At 38.8% G+C, this 20,237-nt stretch overlaps 1 protein-coding gene across 2 annotated transcripts in view; it reads left to right on the forward strand.

Annotated features, from left to right (window-relative positions):
• FERMT2 (FERM domain containing kindlin 2) overlaps positions 1–20,237 on the forward strand; it is a 68,546-nt gene that overhangs the window by 16,458 nt on the left and 31,851 nt on the right. For both annotated transcript variants that reach the window (XM_081083959.1, XM_081083960.1), the window contains one exon: positions 10,263–10,496. In XM_081083959.1, coding sequence (XP_080940085.1) covers positions 10,263–10,496 — 234 coding nt within the window. The remainder of the gene's footprint in view (positions 1–10,262; positions 10,497–20,237) is intronic.

Consider the following 20,237-nt stretch of genomic DNA (forward strand, 5'->3'; position numbering starts at 1 on the left):
TTTTAAAACATTTAAGCATTCATTTTACTTGTTACACATTATTGCCAATAATATCTCATTAGAAACATGAGGAGGTTTGTTTCAGGAATTGAAGAGGGAAACAGAAACTGAACCTTTGCTGTTGTCAGGAGCTCAGTAAAGGAAAGAAGCCTTGGCCTGAGACAACAGCGTGCCCCTGGGAAAGAGGAAGGCGGCCGGGTAATTCTTGGAGTTTGTGGAAGGAGGGTGGGGAGTAGCCGGTTGCCTACGATAGCAGAAGTCCTCATCTCTCCCTCAGTTTTCCAGCAGCATCTGCTCTCTTCCCCTCCAGTCCACACGCTGCCGGTGCCACTGCTAGTAGTTCTCACCACGCACCAACCGCAAACGCCTGTGATCAGTGTAGTGTAACACTGCTGGTGGTACTCTGGGTGATTTTAGATTGGGTAACAGTGCGATTTGGAACCAACTGTTTATAATGTTTCTCTGTGGTGAATCAGAATTCTAAGACTAACAAAGGAATGTTTGGAACATAATCATTTTGCACAATAGGAATCCATCCTTTTTAGAAAGGAGAAAGCAGAGGCAGTCAGTTCAGTTTGATTCCCCATGTCTAGGGGAATCTCTGCCACATGTCTAGTTACATGGAAGCGTGTTTTAATTCTGAAGTTAAAGAAGATAAAATGGATTTTTAAACATACAATTAAATTAAATCATATATATATATTTCTTGATGGTTTAAGAATAATTTCCTTGTTGGGATTAATGTTTTCTTAGAGTAATGGAACACTTTTAACATTTGCAGTATGAGGATTCATTCATTTATCAGCTGTTGTGTGCCAGGCACTGGGCTAGGTGCTAGAATTATAGGGTGGGGCAAAACACAGAGTTTATTCTTGTATTATTTAATCAATTGTTATATTTTCCATACATACAACTGTAAACCTACGTTTGCCCCGTCCTGTATAAGGGTGATAAAAATATACATTGTCCTTATCTTCTCAGAATTTATAATCTAGTACAGAAGACACCTCCCCCTCCTATGAACTAACAAACTGAATACAAATTTTAGTAAGTGATATCACAGTGTACTGAAATAGAGAGTAATGAGGGACATAAGGAGGCTCATTGCTAGGGTGTTTAAGAGGAAGGCTTCTCTGAGAACATGGAATTTAAACTGAAATTTGAGAGATGAGAGAAAATTAGACATTCAGAAGTGGAATAGCATGTTCAAAGCCATGGAGGCAGGAAAGAGCTTGCTTCTTAGTTCTTGGAATATGAAGGGGGCAAGTGTGGCTGAAGCAGAGAAGGAGTAGCACAGGGTAAATCTGGAGGAGTAGACGGGCTGTATTGTCTGGGGCTTTGTAGACGATGAAAGGCATTTGGATTTTATTCTAAGTTCTGCTGGAAGCTGTGGAAGGACTTTCAGCCGGGGAATGACAAGCAAGTGTTGAATAGGTCTTGGCTATTGTGTGGAAAGGACTGGGTGGAATCAAGGAGCCCCGTTCGGAGGCAGCTGCTGTGGTCATTGGAAGAGATGATGGCTTGAAATAGGGTGGTGCAGTGGAAATTATTGGAAGTGGAACTGAAGGGCTTGCTGATAAATGGAATCCATTACTTCTAGATTTCTCACTGGAGCAAATGGGTTGTTGAGTGCTATTTTGTAACCGTAGGGATAGGAGAAAATTGGGTTAAGTTTGGAGATACTAAGTTTGAGAGGCCTGTGAGACATCCAGAGGGAGATGTGGGATAGACAGGAGGTTGTATAAGCTGGCGCTCTAAGCAGAAGGTTGGGCTGGAGAAAAGATGATGAGGGCAACATGCCATTTAAAGCCATGGGAATGGTTGAGGCATCTAGGGAGCCAGTGTAAGGAGAGAAGTGCATGGTTCCTAGAAGGCGGGAAGGCAGCAGAGCAGGTGGCAGGAAGACTTGAGATAAGTAGGAAGAGAGAGGCTTCCTTCATCATAACACGAAGGCAGGTGACCCACGCGTATCAGCGGAAGGAGGTTTGTAGATCTGGTTGGCATGTAGGTGAAACAGTTCCAGTCTGATGGCGCCTGTATCCTCTGAGGTAGAATCCATGGTTGTCTACTGAGAAGGAGGATCCTCCGGAGTTAGAGGAGGGCTGAGAAGTTTCACGTCCAGTGGTGGACAGAGGGACGGAGTGGGGCTGTCCATGATGTCTTGGACCCTGTTGACTATAAATTTATAGTAATTGTTTCAATCTGCCTGGTTGTGAAACGAAGGAGGAAAAATCTTCTAAGTTTGGTAGGTGAGTGTCTAGGTCAGGGGTGGGCAAACTTTTTGACTCGAGGGCCACAATGGGTTCTTAAACTGGACCGGAGGGCCGGAACAAAAGCATGGATGGAGTGTTTGTGTGAACTAATATAAATTCAAAGTAAACATCATTACATAAAAGGGCACGGTCTTTTTTTTTTTTTTAGTTTTATTCATTTCAAACGGGCCGGATCCGGCCCGCGGGCCATAGTTTGCCCACGGCTGGTCTAGGTGGTAGAGTAAATGGTGTGTGTGGGGGGTGCGGTGGAGTTTGAAAGTCTTATTTGGGCGGTTAGGAGGACACTGGCCCATGATGTCTGGTCTGGTCAGCTTGCATGACTCAGTTGGCAGTCGTCTCAGACCAGCCTGCTTAGTTTTGTTACTCGTGCTCCAGGATTGGCGTGTTCTTTACCATCAGTACAGACGGGCAAAGGACTCTTGAATATGGTAATAGTTATATTACCTAATTTGTGGTTCAAGAGGATTGTAAACAAAGGAAACAGTAGGAAGTGTCAACAGTGTTAGCAAAATTAAAAGGTGTCTATTGACCAAAAATAAGACATATGCCCAGAAAGCTTTTTTCCATACTTAAGATTTAAAGTGAAATGTTTTCTTACCAAAGATTATCTAACATAATATAAGCGTTGCTTCTGGTCTGTGGACGTTAAGAGAATACAAAACAAATTTTACATTTCCTTCTTGGTTAAAATTCTTCCTTAAATATGCCACTAGAACTAGCAGCCACTAAAATTAATATCTTGTCTTCTCTTCATTCCAAACTGTTACTAATGAGTTACTTACTTACTTTTAAAATGTGGGTACTGCCCTAACCGGCTTGGCTCAGTGGATAGAGCATCGGCCTGTGGACTGGAGGGTCCCAGGTTCGATTCCGGTCAAGGGCACCAAAAAAAAAAAAAATGTGGGTACTTAAGAAAAACAAGTTATTTGGTTAATTTTCTATTTACCAGCTTACTTGACTTTTTAAACAAAAGTTTTTGTTTAAATGAGAGCAAAACGTTGCATTTTAGAAGGCTATATCAAGTAGTAATTGCTGTAGCTCTAGTAGGAAAAGGTTAAATATGGTGTTATCAGTAGTGTATCTCAGCCCAGCTGGTGTAGCTCAGTGGTTGAACGTTGACCTATGAAGCAGGAGGTCATGGTTTGATTCCCAGTCAGGGCACATGCCCTGGTTGAGGGCCCGATCACTGGGGGCGTGGAGGAGGCAGCCGATTAATGATTCTCATTAATGTTTCTATCTCTTTCTCCCTCTCCTTTTCTCTCTGAAATCAATACAAATATATTTTTTAAAAAATTGTGTATCTCAGTGATTATCAACTTTTTCATCTCATGGCACATATAGACTAATTACTAAAATTCTGCGGCACACCAAAATATATATATATATATATTTTTTGCTGATCTGACCAAAAAATTCCAGCATATACTTTTGATTCATTCACACCGGATGGCTCAATTGTTGTGTGCCTGTTGTCATTTTTATTTGACAATCTAAGGGAAAAGAGGTCAGTGCCCCTGACTAAACAGTCAGGTATTGCATGCTTTAAAAATTCTTGCAGCACACCAGTGTGCTGCTGCACACTGGCTGAAAATTGCTGTTGTATCTCCTTTTGTCCTGCTCCTGTTTTCTGTAGTGCAAGCTAGCTGCCATTGTATAAAGAGGGGCATATAATATTTTCTCTATAGCAGGAAAAATTTTGAAATAGTTGTTTTCTATTGTGACTCGTGGAGCAGATGAACACTTTGACACCAAAAGCTATTTGGTAGTAACCAGTATACAACCAATATTTGTGTGCTCAGCCCCCGATGATGAATCCTACGCCTTCTCTTCCTTAAAACACAAACAATGTCTTTGTGGAATAAATATACAACCACTTCTTGAATTTGAGGAGCATTTTATCACAGTTGAGGGAGGAGATTTTTATTAATTCAGTTAATGTTTAGCCATTTGCAATTTTAATTATATGAATTTGAGTGCCTGTCAGATACTATTTTATGTGCAAGAGAGCACAGCATGATTGGCCCTATTAAGTAGGGGAGGAACACAGGAATAATTCTTTCCAGAATCCTGGCAAAATGTTTTGAAAAATTAGCATGTTTTACCAAAAGTTATTATAGAAGACATTTGTCTTCTCTGTTACACCATAATCTAAGTAATTCTTGACTTCTGAAAATTACTAAACAGGCTGAATTTATAAATAAATAATGAAATCCCTTTTTTTCCTCCCCTCACAAAGGAAAATAAACAAGAACTTCATAACAGTACAACATTTTTCCCTTCAGTTTTTCTTTCTGAAAATGTTTGTAGTTATGGTAGGTTGCTTCTGAAAAATCTAGAAACAGTAATTTAAAATCACAACATGCCAAATAAAAAAAGTTACATGGTACCTGGAGCATAACTGAAAATCATAATATTGGAAAAATTGACTATTAGAATATGTTGCTGAGCATGATCTACCCTTGAATGCTTTCATAACGCTGATGGAAACAAGCCTACCTTGGTGATGTTTGCTAACCATGGCAAGTGTCTGGCTGATGTTGTGTGTGTGTGTGTGTGTGTGTGTGTGTGTGTGTGTCTCCCATTCAGTTGTTTAATGTTATGTTTGAAACCAAGGCTGCCATTCCGAAAACGCAGAAATGTATGTTTATTTGAATATGGTTTGGGTCCCACATTGTGATGGGGAGGGGAGTTTTAACCAGTTAACTGCCACGATATTTTGAATTTAATTAAAAAAGGTCCACTGCTTGTGTCTATAGACGCTTATGGTGGACAAATGGTTAACATGTATGAAAAGTAATTTCAGCGTTTTAGAGTATGCAAATGCAGGGATGTCAATAATTATTCCTTTATAAATCCCAGTACCACACAAGAAAAATAAACTATTGTTTAACTCATTAGTAGCATTTTCTTTCGCTTGCCATTATTTGTTCATAATTATTTGAGATGTCAATGTTCCTTTTAGAGTCAGCATGTTTTTATGCTTGTGGTTAGTCTGTAACTAGAGAAATAAGTAAATGTGTGTGTTGATATCTGAAATCTATTGTGTACACAGTGTTTATACAGGTTGCAGTTGCATAGTGTGTTATGGTTTAACTTGCCACTGTAGTGACAAGTAGTGCTGTAACATGCTAGATAACTTAAGTACTTTCAACGGCTATTGCACTGACATATTGCTTTACACACACACAATTTGTGCAGTTAAGTGTTTTTGTTGTGCACGTAGGTGAATGGTTCTCAGTTGGTAGAATATCATTTTTCTCAGGATTTTGGTCAGTTTAAACTTTGTTTTTGCTACCTCTGAGTAGAAAAGATATATTCTTGTGATATCCTGAGTGGAGCCATTTGTGGGACTTGATGTGGAGATACTATTAGCTTCAAAATAAGATATGTAATATAATACAAAGCTAGCACCAAAGAAAGAACTTTCTAGAAGGTGTGAAAACATTGTCTTGCATATTTAAGAGAGCCCAGTCAAGTCTCTAAAAAGTTTTGAGGTGACATTGTGACACACTGACCCTCAGCTAAGGGTTAGTCAGATTAAAGAATAATAATAATTGTCAATATGTTTAAGCTTAACAGGATCATCCCAGTCTGTTTAAGTAATCTAGCTTTCCCTTCTTAAAAAGAAAATTAAAAATACTGCTTGGTCTTGCCACCCCCTGCCTGCCCCTCCACCATCATTATTCTCCCCGCTGTAACACAATGCTCAGGAAAAGCTGTCTCTTCCTAGTTCTATTTCCTTACTGCTCAAGCACGGTAATTCAAACTTTCATCATTCCCACTCCCACCTTAACGTTTCACATGGTCTCTTTTCCACTCATGCACACCCCTGCCCCGGCAGTTCTTCAAAATTATCAGTGATGATGAAACGTAAATCATTCCCTTCCTTAAAACCAAAGTAGTTTGGGCTGAGTCCAGGCATTCATATATTTGAAAAGTTGCTCAGATAATGCGTATGCAAAATAGGCTGAAAACCACTGCTCTAGTGGCTTCTCTTGCCCTCGTAATAAAACCTAAACGACTCCGACCTTGCTGTGCCGCCATCTCCTCTGTTCTTCCCTCCTCTACCCTCGCCCCTCAGCTTCCTCAGAGATGATGGAGCTTGTCCTCATCACTCCCTGGCACTCGGACACAGGACCTGTTCAGTAGATAGCTGTTGAGTTAATGAGTGTTTTATAGACACTGTTGTTATTCTGTAGTGGTGATCGCCCTATAATAAATGCTGTGTAGGTTGCTGGCATTTTGAATCTTCAAAGAATGCTACTGAAAATTCTACTATTGGAACATCTGTCACAGTCTGACTATTCCATCTTCCAGGACTATAAATGCCTGATTTTCCCCGTTTCTGTATCTTGGCATGTAGACCATTGACACTTCCCATCTTTTCTGGTGTCTTTTGTTTCTGCTTTTGTTTTGTGTGATTTTTCTTTCCTTTATTGTTATTTATCCAGTACTTTCTATGGGTAAAAAAAGACTGATCTTGCCAGTGCTGCCAGTCAGGGAGAGACTCTCTTTCCCTCTGTGGGTACACTACTCATAGGGTGTCTGGTACATCTTTGGATCGTATGCCCGTTCTTGTCTCATTATTCTTGCTGTATGCAGCTACTAGCTGCTCCTTTGGTGTGAAAACACCAGGATGGTTGGACTTTAAAGGGAAGATGGCATCGGGGGAAGTATCTGTTTCTCAGGTCAGAGCTTGAATCTTAATTGATGGAAAGTCGAGATTTTATTACATCAGGGGCCCCACAGAGTTTTTCTGTAAAACTCCAGAAAGTGACTATTTTGGGCTTTGTGGGTACTGAGGTCTCTGTCACAATTCCTCTGACCTGCTGCTGTAGTGTGGAGCGGTTGTAGATGCTGTGAAACACATGAGTGTGCCCGTGTTCCATAAAACTGTGAACATGGACATTTGAATTTTATATAAAATTATATGAACAATGTTATTTTTTTACCCCCTGCGACATTGTGATGCATAAGAAATATATATTTCATCATTTAGATGGCCAAAATATATTTCTCATATCCATTTGGTCTTCCATAATTGCTGGCTCTCAGCTCCTGGGACTCTTGGAATTTCCCAAGTGTTGGGAGGTGTCTTTTGTTTTGTTAATAAATTGACTTTTGGAAAGCACCTAAGGATGGGGACTGGTTGCCAGGAAACCCAACCATATAATCAGAGGATTGGAATTTTTTTCTTTCTTTTTCCCAATTATAGTTGACATACAATATTATATTAGTTTCAGGTATACAGCATAATGATTAGATATTTATATAATTATATAACTTAGGAAATGAAGGGTTGAAACTTTCATATATATTCATATATATGTGTGTGTGTGTGTGTGTGTATATATATATATATATTATATTATATATATATTATTGGTTTCAGAGAGGAAGGGAGAGATCCATGGTCAGAGAGAATCATTGATCAGCTGCTTCCTGCACGCCCCCCACTGGGTTTCGAGCCTGCATTGCTGGCACGTGCCCGACCAGGAATCAAACCGTGACCTTTCGGTTCATAGGTTGATGCTCAACCATTGAGCCATGCCAGCCAGGAGATCAGTTTGATTCCTGGAGGTTAGAGGGCCTGGAGGTTGAATCAGGCACCAGTGGGCAACGATTTTAATTGTGACTACATAATGAAGCCTCCATAAAAATCCACAAGCATGGGGTTGGGAAAGCTTCTGGTTTGGTGAACACGTGGAGCTGCAGGGAGAGTGGCAGCCTGGCGATGGTATGGGAGCTCTGCACCCCTTCCCACATTTCTTGCCCTATGCGTCTTTCCATCTAGCTATTCCTTAGTTACACAGTGAGCCAGTGATCTAGTAAGTAATGTGTTTTCACTGAGTACTGTAAGCCATTCTAAGAAATTAATCAAACCCAAGGGACGGGGTCATGGGAACTTCTGGTTTATAGTCTGTCGTTCAGAAGAACAGGTGACAACCTGGACTTGCAATTAGCATTTTGAGTTGGAGGAGGTTGCTGGTACCTCTCCTCTGCAGCCAGTCAGTCAGAAGTACACAATCTGGGCTTGCATCCAGCGCCTGAAGTATGTGTGGTGGGGCAAGTCTGGTAGGATTGAACTCTTAACCTGTGGAACCTGATGCTGTCTCCTGGTGGATAGCCTCAGAATTGAGTCGAATTCTTGAAAACCCTTCTGGTGTCTGTGAATCGTTTGCTTGTGTAGGAATACCTCTCTCCCCCTCCGGGGAATTGGATCTGGGAACCCAAGTCATCCTCAAATCATATCAGAGTCTAAAATAATGTTCTTAGCTGGCGGGCCATCCAAAACCCATCCCTACAGAGTTTTGACTTGAAAAGTCCAATTCTTGACCTACTGTTAAAATTCCTTTTAACACTCCACATTGTTGATGCTGTCTTTACACTTTAAACTTTTGGTGTTGGTGGCAACTGGCCTCTTTCTGAAATTTATTTGTAACTTGTTCCAAAGAGCTACCCAGCCCCTTATCATGCCGTGTCTGTCTCTGCGTTTCAGCACCGTGCTGCTGGCCCACATTTGAGACTACAGTTTAGTATGTCTTTACAGAATTGCCTTCTGTCCCGATACCATTGTAAAACAGCACATTTTTGTCAGTTTGAATAAGCATTTCTTTCAAGCTTGTACAAATGCTGTTGAGGCTCCTCCCCCGCCACAGTTCACTGACTGCTGTGGGGGACAGGCCCTGAGGTCTCCGAGTTGGCTCTGCCTGAGTGTGGGTGGTCAGCCCCTTGCATGGCAGCCAGGAAGTACTGGGAATTTAATGGCCCTGAGAGCAACCCTCAACCCAGGAAGTGTAGGTTTTCGTTTTTTATAAGCAAGTATGTTATTTTCCAGGGTTGGTTTTTTTTCCTTCCCTTGGAAGGCTTTGTTTGACTGTTGTTGTGTGTGTTTTTTTTTTAAGTATCCTTTTCCCTGTTTTTGGTTCATAGTTTAACATGTCCAAAAGTTTTCACTTTTATTGCTCCTTTAAAAACTAGCTGGCTCTGGCCACGTGTGGCTCAGTTGATTTGGGCATCAGCCGGTGCACTGCAAGGCCGTAAGTTTCATTCCTGTTTGGTACATGTGCAGGACACAGCCAATCCGTGTTTTGCTCTCATCCATCTTTCTCTCCCCCCCTTCCCCTCGCTCTAAAAATCAGTTAAGAAAGAGAAAAAAAACTACTTGGAGTTACATTTAGATTTTATGTGTATTTTGCTGGTTTACTGTTAACAGCTGCCTTATCTGGGGTAGCCAAATCTTACGTAAATTATATTCTTTATTTGGTTTTATTTAATTGCATAGGGCTGTTAAATAGTTTAACAAATATTAACATTTTCTGTTACACTTGTACCAAAATACACTGCGGGAAAAGTTAGCATGACTTTATAAATTACTTTTCTTGGAATATATGTGGGACACCATGCAGGTTTTTGTTTGTTTTTTCTCTTTCTCTTCGATTGTCCTGTTACTTGTGGGTGGTTTTTTCCCCATGCTCTTCTTCCCCAAGGCTGCTGGTGTTGGCTCACTCTGGTTCCCTATCCTGCTTTTCACCGCTCCTTACCCACCTCAGCACACTGCTGCAGCTTCACTACTTCAGCCTTCTCACCACTTCATCATCAGAATATTGTCCATTCCTCAAGGCTGGGCTCAGAACCCACCAACTCCACTTGATTATTTATTCCTTAGACTCCTGCCCCAGGGTTCTCTCTGTTCCCTGAATGACGAGGGAGTATTGACTCCGTCACCCAGGAGTCCCCTGTCGTACCTCACGTAGGCATTATTAGTGGCCCAGGGCCTTCTGCCTCAGCTACCTGTATACTGGCTTTCCTGGGCAGAGCTTGTGTTTTTCAGCGGGTAGTATTTCTTTTGTACCTATCCCATAATAGGAACTTAGTATTTAATTGTTTGTATTAAATACCCAATTATTTAGTTTTCTGCTTTTAAATTTCTCTCAAGGTAATCTTGGTGATTTTTTAAGTATTTTGTTTGTACTTTTTTTTTTATAGATGTAAAAAAAGATTGGTCTGACCATGCTCTCTGGTGGGAAAAGAAGAGAACTTGGCTTCTTAAGACACATTGGACCTTGGATAAGTATGGCATTCAGGCGGATGCTAAGCTCCAGTTCACTCCCCAGCACAAACTGCTCCGACTGCAGCTTCCCAACATGAAGTATGTGAAAGTGAAAGTGAATTTTTCTGATAGAGTCTTCAAAGCTGTTTCTGACATCTGTAAGACTTTCAGTAAGTATTCGATACCTTCTTCCATGACAGTGTGAGTTGTGTGATGCATGTATGATATGACTGATGACGGACACTTAGCTTATCTCCAGGAGCAGGGTTGGGGTGAGCTCTCTATGTATGTATATTTATGAAAGTTTTACTTTATTCTTTAAAGTTTTTATATTTAAGATAAAGAAATGTTGTGTAGATTCTTTGCTTTCTAGAAGTATATCAGGTATTTATTATGTAATACATTCTGATGACGTATTTTTATGGGAAAGAGAAGAGGACAGGGAAGGAAACCGGTATTATTTTCAGAGGGATGTAGCTTTCGCAGTGTTTCCTTCACGTAAGTCACTATTTGATTTTAGCGATTCAGGCAGATTGTGTCACTTCCCGCATTAAGGGCCTGACAAAGCTCCGAAGGAAATGGCTATGAGTGTTGTCTTCCTTAACCAGCCTACAATTTGAATACTCTTGTAGTAATTCTATTTATGCTTTCTGACATGAGATGTGGATTAATTTTGGCTGACCCAGTTATGTCATGTGACTAAAAGAATCCAGCCATCAGTGAAAATGTGAACTGTCATCTTTATCACTAGTTTATAACTATTGTGCTATAGATTAAAGTAGCAATTTTCAAACAGTGGGCCACAAGAATTTTTAAAACGTACAATACCTAACTGTTTAGTCAGGGGCACTGACTTCTTTTCCCTTAGATTGTCAAATAAAAAAATGACAACAGCAAAAACAACCATAGCTGTCTGGTGTGAATTAATCAAAATTATACCTATATTTTCTTGGTGTGTTGCAAAGTTTTAGTAATTAGTTTATGGGTGCTGTGAGATGAAAAAGGTTGAAAATCGCTGGCTTAGGGGGAGATACAGGTAGGTTGACATTACTACTTTGATCTAATGACTCTGAAATTATAATGGTTTTTATGTTAATGAAATTTTTAAGAAAAATTAAAATAACAGACAAGTACAGGTCATTGTGTAACACCTACTTCTAGAATTACTTATCTAGAATTAATAGTTTATATCATTTTGCCAAACTTTATATATATATACACATATATATTTTAATTGATTTCAGAGAGGAAGGGAGAGGGAGAGAGAGATAGAAACATCAATGATGAGAGAGAACCATTGATCAGCTGCCTCCTACACGCCCCGTACTGGGGACCAAGCCCACAACCCAGGCATGTGCCCATGACCAGAATCCAGCCTGGGACCTTTCAGTCTGCAGGCCAACACTCTATCCATTGAGCCAAACCAGCTAGGACCATTTTGCCAAACTCTTAAGTCAAAATAATATAGGTAAAGTTTTGAGTTACATTCTCTTAATTTCCCTTCAGAAGCAACTACTATCATAAATGTAATGTGTATCCTCTCAGCACTTTTAAAACTACATAAACACACACACACACACACACACACACACACACACACACAGGCATGTATTTACATCTATGTGTAAATATATACCCCAAAATAATATATGTTAGTTACTTCCATTGCTGTGTGGGTATTTTCTTACACTGTTTTGAACATGTGTGCAGGAATTTCTCTTGCATGTTCAAGTAAAAACTAGAATTGTTTTAAATGTACACATAATTCATTTCAGAAGACTGTCAAATTGCTCTCCCAAGAGGTTCTATCTGTTTACATTCCAACCCACAATGTATGAAAACCCCTTGTTCCAAATCATCACTAACATTTGAATGTTGTCAGTTTTTAGTATTTGCTTCTCTGAGTGAAAAAAATACACAATTTCATTTTAGTTTATAAAGTTAAGTATGTTTTTGTATCTTTATTGGCCATCTAATCTAAGTTTCTTCTATTTTAAATTACCTGTTTATTAATTTTTTAAAAATAGACAAATGATACAAACTTGATTTTTAGAGTAGCTTTAGTTAGGTTCACAGCAAAATTGAGGAGAAAGTACAGAGTTTCCATTTACCCCCTATTCCCCTGTCAGCATTCTCCACCAGAGTGGTACATTTGTTGCAACAGAGAAGCCTACATTAACACATCATTATTATCCAGAATCATGGCTTACATTAGATTTCCTTGGGGTTGTACAGTCTGTGGGTTTGGACAAATGTATAATGACATGTATCCATCATTACTGTATCATACAGAGTAGTTGCACTGCCCTCAAAATCTTGTGTTCTATTCTTCCCTTCCTTCCCCAGCCCTTAACAACCACTAATTTCTTCACTTCTCCATAGTTTCGCCTTTTCCAAAATGTCTTAAAGTTGGAATCATAGAGTATGTAGCTTTTCCAAATTGGTTTCTTTCACTTAGTAATATGCATTTAAGTTTTATCATGTCTTTTCATGGCTTGATAGCTCATTTCTTTTTAGCACTAAAAAATATTCCAGCCCTGACCAGTGTGGCTTAGTTGGTTGAGCAACGTCCCCTGTACCAAGAGTTTTGATACCGGGTCAGGGCACGTGCCTGGATTTTGGGCTCTATCCCAGGGGGAGAGTGCAGGAGCCCACTGATCAAATATTTCTCTCTCCTTCTCCCTTCCTCTCTCTCTCTAAAAATCTAAATATATATATAAAGAAATGACTAACTTTAACATATATATATTCTATTGTTTGGATGTACCAAAGTTTATACATTCTCCTATAGAAGGACATCTCGGTTGTTTAAAAGTTATACAATTGTAAATACAGCTGCTATAAACTTTCCATGTGTAGGATTTTGTGTGGACATAATATTTTCAACTCCTTTGGGTCAATACTAAGGAATGTGATTGTTGGATCAGATGGTAAGAATGTGTTTTGCCAAACTGTCTTCCAGAGTAGCTGTACCCTTTGCATTTACATCAGCAATGAATGCGCGTTTCTGTTGCTCTAAATGTCACCAGCTTTTGGTGTTGTCAGTGGCCTGATTTGTGGCCATTCTAATAGATGTGGGATGGTCTCTCATTGTTGTTTTAATTTGCATTTTCCTGATGACATGATGTGGAGCATCTTTTAATGGACTCCTTTGCCATCTATATCTTCTTTAGTGAGGTGTCTGTTAAGGACTTTGGCCTATTTTTTAATCGGGTTGTTTATTATCTAATTGTTGCATTTTAAAAGTTCTTTATATATTTTGGATAACAGTCCTTTATCAGATAAGTCTTATGCAAATATCTTCTCCCAGTCTGTGGCTTGTCTTTCCATAACCTTTGACAGTTTCTTTCAGAGAGCAGAAATTAATTTTAATGAACTCCAGCTTATCAGTTACTCTTTTTTAAAATTATGCTTTTGTTGTATCTAAAAAGTCATCACCAACCCCAGGGTCATCTAGATCAGCTGTCGCCAGCCTTTCGGACCTCACGGACTGTCAGTGGTCCATGGACCACCGATTGGTGACCGCTGATCTAGATTTTTTCTCAGGTTATCTTCCAGGAGTATTATCGTTTGCATTTTACATTTAGGCCTATGATACATTTTGAGTCAATTTTTGTGAAGATGAAAGGTCTGAATCTAGGTTCATTTTTCTGCACGTGGATATCCAGTTGTTCTAGAACCGTTTTTTGAAAAATTATGTGATAGTTGGCAGTTTCTTACAAAGCTAAACGTAGTCTTACCATATGATTTAGCAGTTGTGTTCTTAAGTATTTACTCAATTGATTCTAAATTTTTGAACACATAAAAACCTACCTGTGTAAACTCACAGATACAACAGAATGGTGGTTACTAGAGGCGAAGGGGGTCGGGGAGGATAAAGAGGGTAAAGGTGGTCAAATATATGGTGACGAGACTTTGGGTGGTGAATACACAATGGAGTATACAGATATTATATAAAGTTGTGCATCTGAAACTTACATCTTTGATATTTTTCTAGCCATAAACCTTTTTTTTTAACATATATATATAAAATATGTTTTTGATTTTAGAGAGAGAGAAAGGGAGAAAGAAACATTGATTGGCTGCCTCCTGCATGTCCCCTACTGGGGTCAAGCCTGCAATCCAGCATGTGCCCTGACTGGGAATTGAACTGGTGGCCTCTTGGTACATGGGTTAAAGTTCAACCATTGAGCCACACTGGGTTCTAGCCATATACCTTTTTGAAAGCCATCATTTGCTCAGTGAAGCATTATTTATAATAACAAAACCATTTCTTTTACAGAAATTTCAAACTGAACATGTTTAAAACTGAGCTCCAAATACTTTCCCTTTTCCTATCTTATGCCGTTTTTGTTTATCATTTGCTTAGTTGTCAACCAGTATCTTGTTGATTCTTCACATTCTTCACAGGTGGAGTTGATTCTTCACACTGCACATTCTCTAGAATTTTCATGATCAAATACATTATCTGATAATAAACCCCCACCCCGCCTTTTTCCCTAGAGTTATTCTGAAGGCCTCTGTCATTCTGCTCCAATAAGCTGGGAGGGTGTTTTCTAGGCTAAGGTGCACAGTCATAGCCCCAGGACTTCCCTTCACCTTTGTCCAAGAAAATGTCTTATCTTGGTTTCTTTGTGGTGGACTATATCCTCCATCAGCGCACTAAGGAAGAGGTGAATTTTTGAGGTGATATACTTGAAAATGTCTTTATTTTGCTCTTGGATAGAATTGTTGGGTTGAAAATTATTTTTCCTCAGATTTGGGAAGTCATTTTCAGTTGTATTTTAGCATCCGGTGTTGCTATTGATAGTCCTGGTAGCGTTCTTAAATTTTATTTTTATCCTTTCTTTGTAGGCTGCTTTTTCTCCTTGGAAACTTACAGGGTCTTTTCTTTTTCCTGCAATTTTGAAATTTCATAGTAATGTACCCTAATTCCTCCTTTGTTTCCTCTGTTCTTTCTGTTACCAGTACTTAGACTTGGTTCTTAGACTGATCCTCTTACATGACTTTATATCTCTTATTTTGGGGGTTTTTTATAGTGAATATCAAATTTTAATTTTCAGTGGTGTATATTTTTATCTAGATGTTTGTTACCAGGTACCCATGAGTACATTTCAGATTTGTTGACTTTATATAAATTAAGCCTCAACAAAATAGTAAATAAGTAAATACAACAGGAAAGAACCCTCCCTCCCCTCGTTAATATCCAAGGTCTCAGTTTAAAGCTCCAGCTGTTCTTTATAACATCCTATATGTCTCTCATAGATGTCATTGTCTTGTCTTTCTGAGAATTGTAATTAAGCGTTTTTTGTTTTATTCTTTTGCTCAAGTTGTTTTTCTTTTCACTTGGTATCTTTTATGTTAGAATCTCTGTGATTTTCCATAAACTTAGCAGCCTAAAAACACAAATGTATTATCTCACCGTTTCTGTAGGTTAAAAGTTCTGGCACAGCAAGACTGAGCCGAATCCTACACTTAGAGTTTTATAAGATGTCAGTGGGACTATGTTCGTTTCTGAAGGTTCTAAGAAAGAATTCTATATGGAAGAATTTGGCTCCATGTGGTTGTAGGACTGAAGTTCCCCTCGTTTGTCTGCCAGAGGTCATTCTCGCTCCTAGAGGCCTCCTGAGTTCGTGGGCTTGTGGCCGCCTTCGTCCATCTTCAAAGCCAGCAACAGCAAGTCCAGTTCTTATGCGTGGAATCTGACCTTTCCTTCTGTCTTGTCTCTCCTCTGCTTCTCTCTGCTTCCTTTTCTGTTTGGAAGGCCTCATGTGATTTCATTAGACCTACCTAGACAAGCTAAGATATTCTCCCTGAAATCAGTTGATTAATAACTTTAATTTCATTTGCAACGTCTCTTCCCAGCAGTTCCTCAATCAGTGTGTAATTGGATACCCAGGGACTGGAATTTTAAGGGCTTATCTCTAGAATTCTTGCCACAGAGGCCTTTCTCAAATGTCTGTCAGTCATTGACAGTTCATTCATACATCTTCACGAGGGGGCACTACAACTGGATTAGGAGTGGGGTTTAGTTTGTCACCCCTCTGCAGGGGATTCTCCCAACATGGGCAGTGGTGGCATTTAAAACTGTGGGTACACTGAGAATTGTTTAGTGTGGGCACACTAGAGTGCAACTCATAAACCATTAGGTCTCTTAGAATGTTAAATCTTGTTTCTTTTTTTTTTTTTAAATATATTTTATTGATTTTTTACAGAGAGGAAGGGAGAGAGATAGAGAGTTAGAAACATCGATGAGAGCGAAACATCGATCAGCTGCCTCCTGCACATCCCCCACTGGGGAAGTGCCCGCAACCCAGGTACATGCCCTTGACCGGAATCGAACCTGGGACCCTTCAGTCTGCAGGCCGACGCTCTAGCCACTGAGCCAAACCGGTTTCGGCGAGAACGTTAAATCTTGTTTCTTTTTGAAGTAGTCCAGGAAATGATGATTTGATTTTACTAATTAGAAAATATGGCTTAAAAGGTATACCTGAAATATTTTATGAGTTTCTGAATCTACATAATCATAACTATTAGTGCTAATGCATCAAACCCCCAAAATTACATTTCAGGATAAATGGGTTAACTTCTTTATACTTTGAATATATAAGATTTAAGAAAATCCTTGCTTTTTTTATTGTGTAATGTTAGATAAAGAAATGCTGCCCTATTTTTAAACTTAAAAAAAAAGAAATACACTTAGAAGCTTTTGAGAAAGTGGTAGAATTTAAGGAACATTTATTTTTAACATGATTTCTGCTGTTTAATACTTAGGATGTACTTACCCAAATTTATTAATAATTAAAAAGCAGTTAGCCCAGTTTGGCTCAGTGGGGAGAGCATCGGCCTGCGGACTGAAGGGTTCCAGGGTTCAATTCCAGTCAAGGGCACATGCCCGCATTGCGGGCTTGATCCCCAGTAGGGGGCGTGCAGGAGGCAGCCAATCAATGATTCACTCTCATCATTGATGTTTCTATCTCTCTTCCTCTCCCTTCCTCTCTGAAATCAATAAAAAAATATATTTTTTTAAAAAAGCAATTATGTTCACCTCCTGTCTGGGTAACCTCTCTGTTTAGGATGGTTTTTCTGGTAATTTTATTCTGATGTTTCAGAAAACAATTCCCCAGAAAAATACCCTGTACCATACAGAACAGAACAAAAACCTAATGTGTATTAGAGTTTTCCTAATGGTAGAATTCAGACAACCAACAGAGAAACAAAAAACCTACATAGTTAATATATTTATTTGGACTTCTTTTTTAAACTTGTGATAAGGTGGATATATATTTTTTAAAAGTCCAAAGTTGTGTTTGCCCATATGTTAATTTTTACAGCAAGTTAACTTTGATTTATAGAAATCTAGTAGAAAATTGAGCAAAGGGAGGAAATGGCTAAAAACCTTTAGGAAATGTGTAACATCATTACTAATTAAAGAAATGTAAATTAAAACAAGGAGATAAACATAGTTTTTCAAATAAGCAAGCTTTTAAAAATAACACATGCCCATCTTTTGCACACTTTTGCCTTAAAATTATTATAACTTTTGATCCAGTAATTCTACTTCAATGAATTCCTAAAAGAAGAAAATGTGGGAAAATATGTACATAGACAGATGTTTATATAACCATTATTTATAATGGACTGAGTATTAGAAGAATGGTTAAATTATGATCTACACAGAATTTTTTGCATCTATTAAAATGATCACTAATTTACATAGTCATGTTCCATTTTTAAAGAACATGTTTTAAAGGACTTGATTATTTATACCTTTTGTAATTTCTAAATGATTGTATAATTTTTAAAGTTAGAGAAAAGCATTAACACCTAAAACTTACAAAATACTTGTTATATGCCTGCCCTGTTCAAGGACTGTTACCCGAATGATTCATTTAATTTTCACAGCAACTGCCTGAGGGGTGCGATTATTCTCATTTTACAGATGAGGAAACTGAGACACTGACAGCTGAGTAGCTTGCCAAAGTCACGCAGCTGACAAATAGTGGAGCTGAGATTTGAATCCAGGTAGTTTGGTTTGGTGCTTCTAACTCAAATTGTGCCTCATCAGCCCTGCAGCAGTGTGTCCATCTAAGTTTCAGGTTCCCTACAAACAAAAAGCTTCCTGAATTTATAATACTGGGTTGAATCTGGTGGATATTGCGGGCCTCCGAAGGTACAACAAACTGCCACATGTAAAACTTGGATCTAGTAACCTAGCCACCTGTGACATTACAGCCTGTAGTGATTTGTATTGGTTTCTACTCTATTCGTACCCTGACACATAATGTAGTGCTGTCAGACATTATACTCTATAGACCCAGTGCTTCTCCCTCCGGCTATTTTTTTTCTTAGCTCTCCCTATCTTTAAATTCTTTATTTTTATAATTAACTTTATTCTGGTATAAAATAAGTTGAACCTATTTAAAGTGTACAGTTTGATGAGTGTTGACATATCTGAGAAACTACCATAATCAGGACACAGCCCTCAGACTTTAGCCAGACAACCACTGATGTGCTCTGTCACTATGGATTTGTTGTCAGGTTTTTGGGATTTTATGAATGGAATCATACAGCATATACCCTTTTCTACTTGGCTTCTAGCAGTTAGTGTGATGGTTCGGCAATACATTCGTATTATTGTATGTGTCAGTAGTTTGTCTCTTTTTCTTGATGAGTTTTGTTCCATTGTATGAGTATTCCACTGACATGAAAGAAAACATTTTGTTTAACCACTTAGGTTAATCCAGTTTGGGCTTTTATGAATAAAGTGATTACAAATGTGCTGTTCATTTTCTTGAGATAAGAACTAGTAGTGAATGTTTGAGTTGTATGTGTTTAACTTTATAAGAAATTGCCAGACTGTTAAAAAAAAATTCTCATTTCACATTCCCACCAGCTGGGTATGAGAGTTCCTCCTCCACATCCTCACCCACACAGGGTATTATCAGTCTTATAATAATAATGTTGGCTACTCTGATGGGTGTATAATGCTATCTCATGGTTTTAATTTGTATTTTCCTGACCAATAATGTTGGGCATCTCTGCATGTGTTGCTTAGCCATTCTTGTGTATTCTTTGGCAAAGTGCTTGTCCAAATCTTTACCCCATTGGTCTGAGTTGTATGGGTTGTTTTTATATTTTAGATACAAGTCCTTTGTCAGGTATACACATATGTTTTGTGAATATTTTGTCCCAGTATACAGCTTGCCTTTTTGTTTCCTCAATATCTTTCAAAGAGCAGGTTTTTGTTTTTGGCTTCTTAAAAATTTTTCATTTAATTTTTTTTTAAGAGAGAGAGAAACATGAATTGCCTCTTCACTCATTTGTACATTCATTGGTTGATTCTTGTATATGCCCTGACTGGGGATTGAACTCACAAACTAGGGCATATTGGGATGATGCTCTAACAAACTGAGCTACCTGGTTGTTTTTGTTTGTTTAAAAAAAAGGGGGGGGACCCTAGCTTATTTGGCTCAGTGGATAGAACGTCAGCCTATGGATTGAAGGGTCCCAGGTTTGATTCCGGCCAAGGGCACATGACTGGGGTTGCAGGCTCAGTCCTCAGTTGGGGGCATGCAGGAGGCAGCAAATCAATGATTCTCTCTTATCATTGATGTTTCTCTCTTTCTCTCTCTCTCTCTCTTTCTCTCTCTCCCCCCTCCCCCTCTCTCTCTCCCCCTTCCTCTTTGAAAACAATAAAAATAGATTTTTTTTAAAGACAGTTTTTTTGTGTGATGTGTGTGTGTCTGTCCTAAGAAATCTTTGTCTACTTATATATTTTTTTAGATCTATGATCCACTTAGAATTAATTTTTGTATATTGTGTTAGGTAAGGACTAATTAAAAAAAAAAAATACATGACTCCTGTTCAGCACTGTTTGTTGAAAAGATTGTCCTTTCCCCTTGAATCGC

This window comes from Myotis nattereri, assembly GCF_964212035.1.
Source record: "Myotis nattereri genome assembly, chromosome: 1".
Lineage (NCBI taxonomy): Eukaryota > Metazoa > Chordata > Mammalia > Chiroptera > Vespertilionidae > Myotis > Myotis nattereri.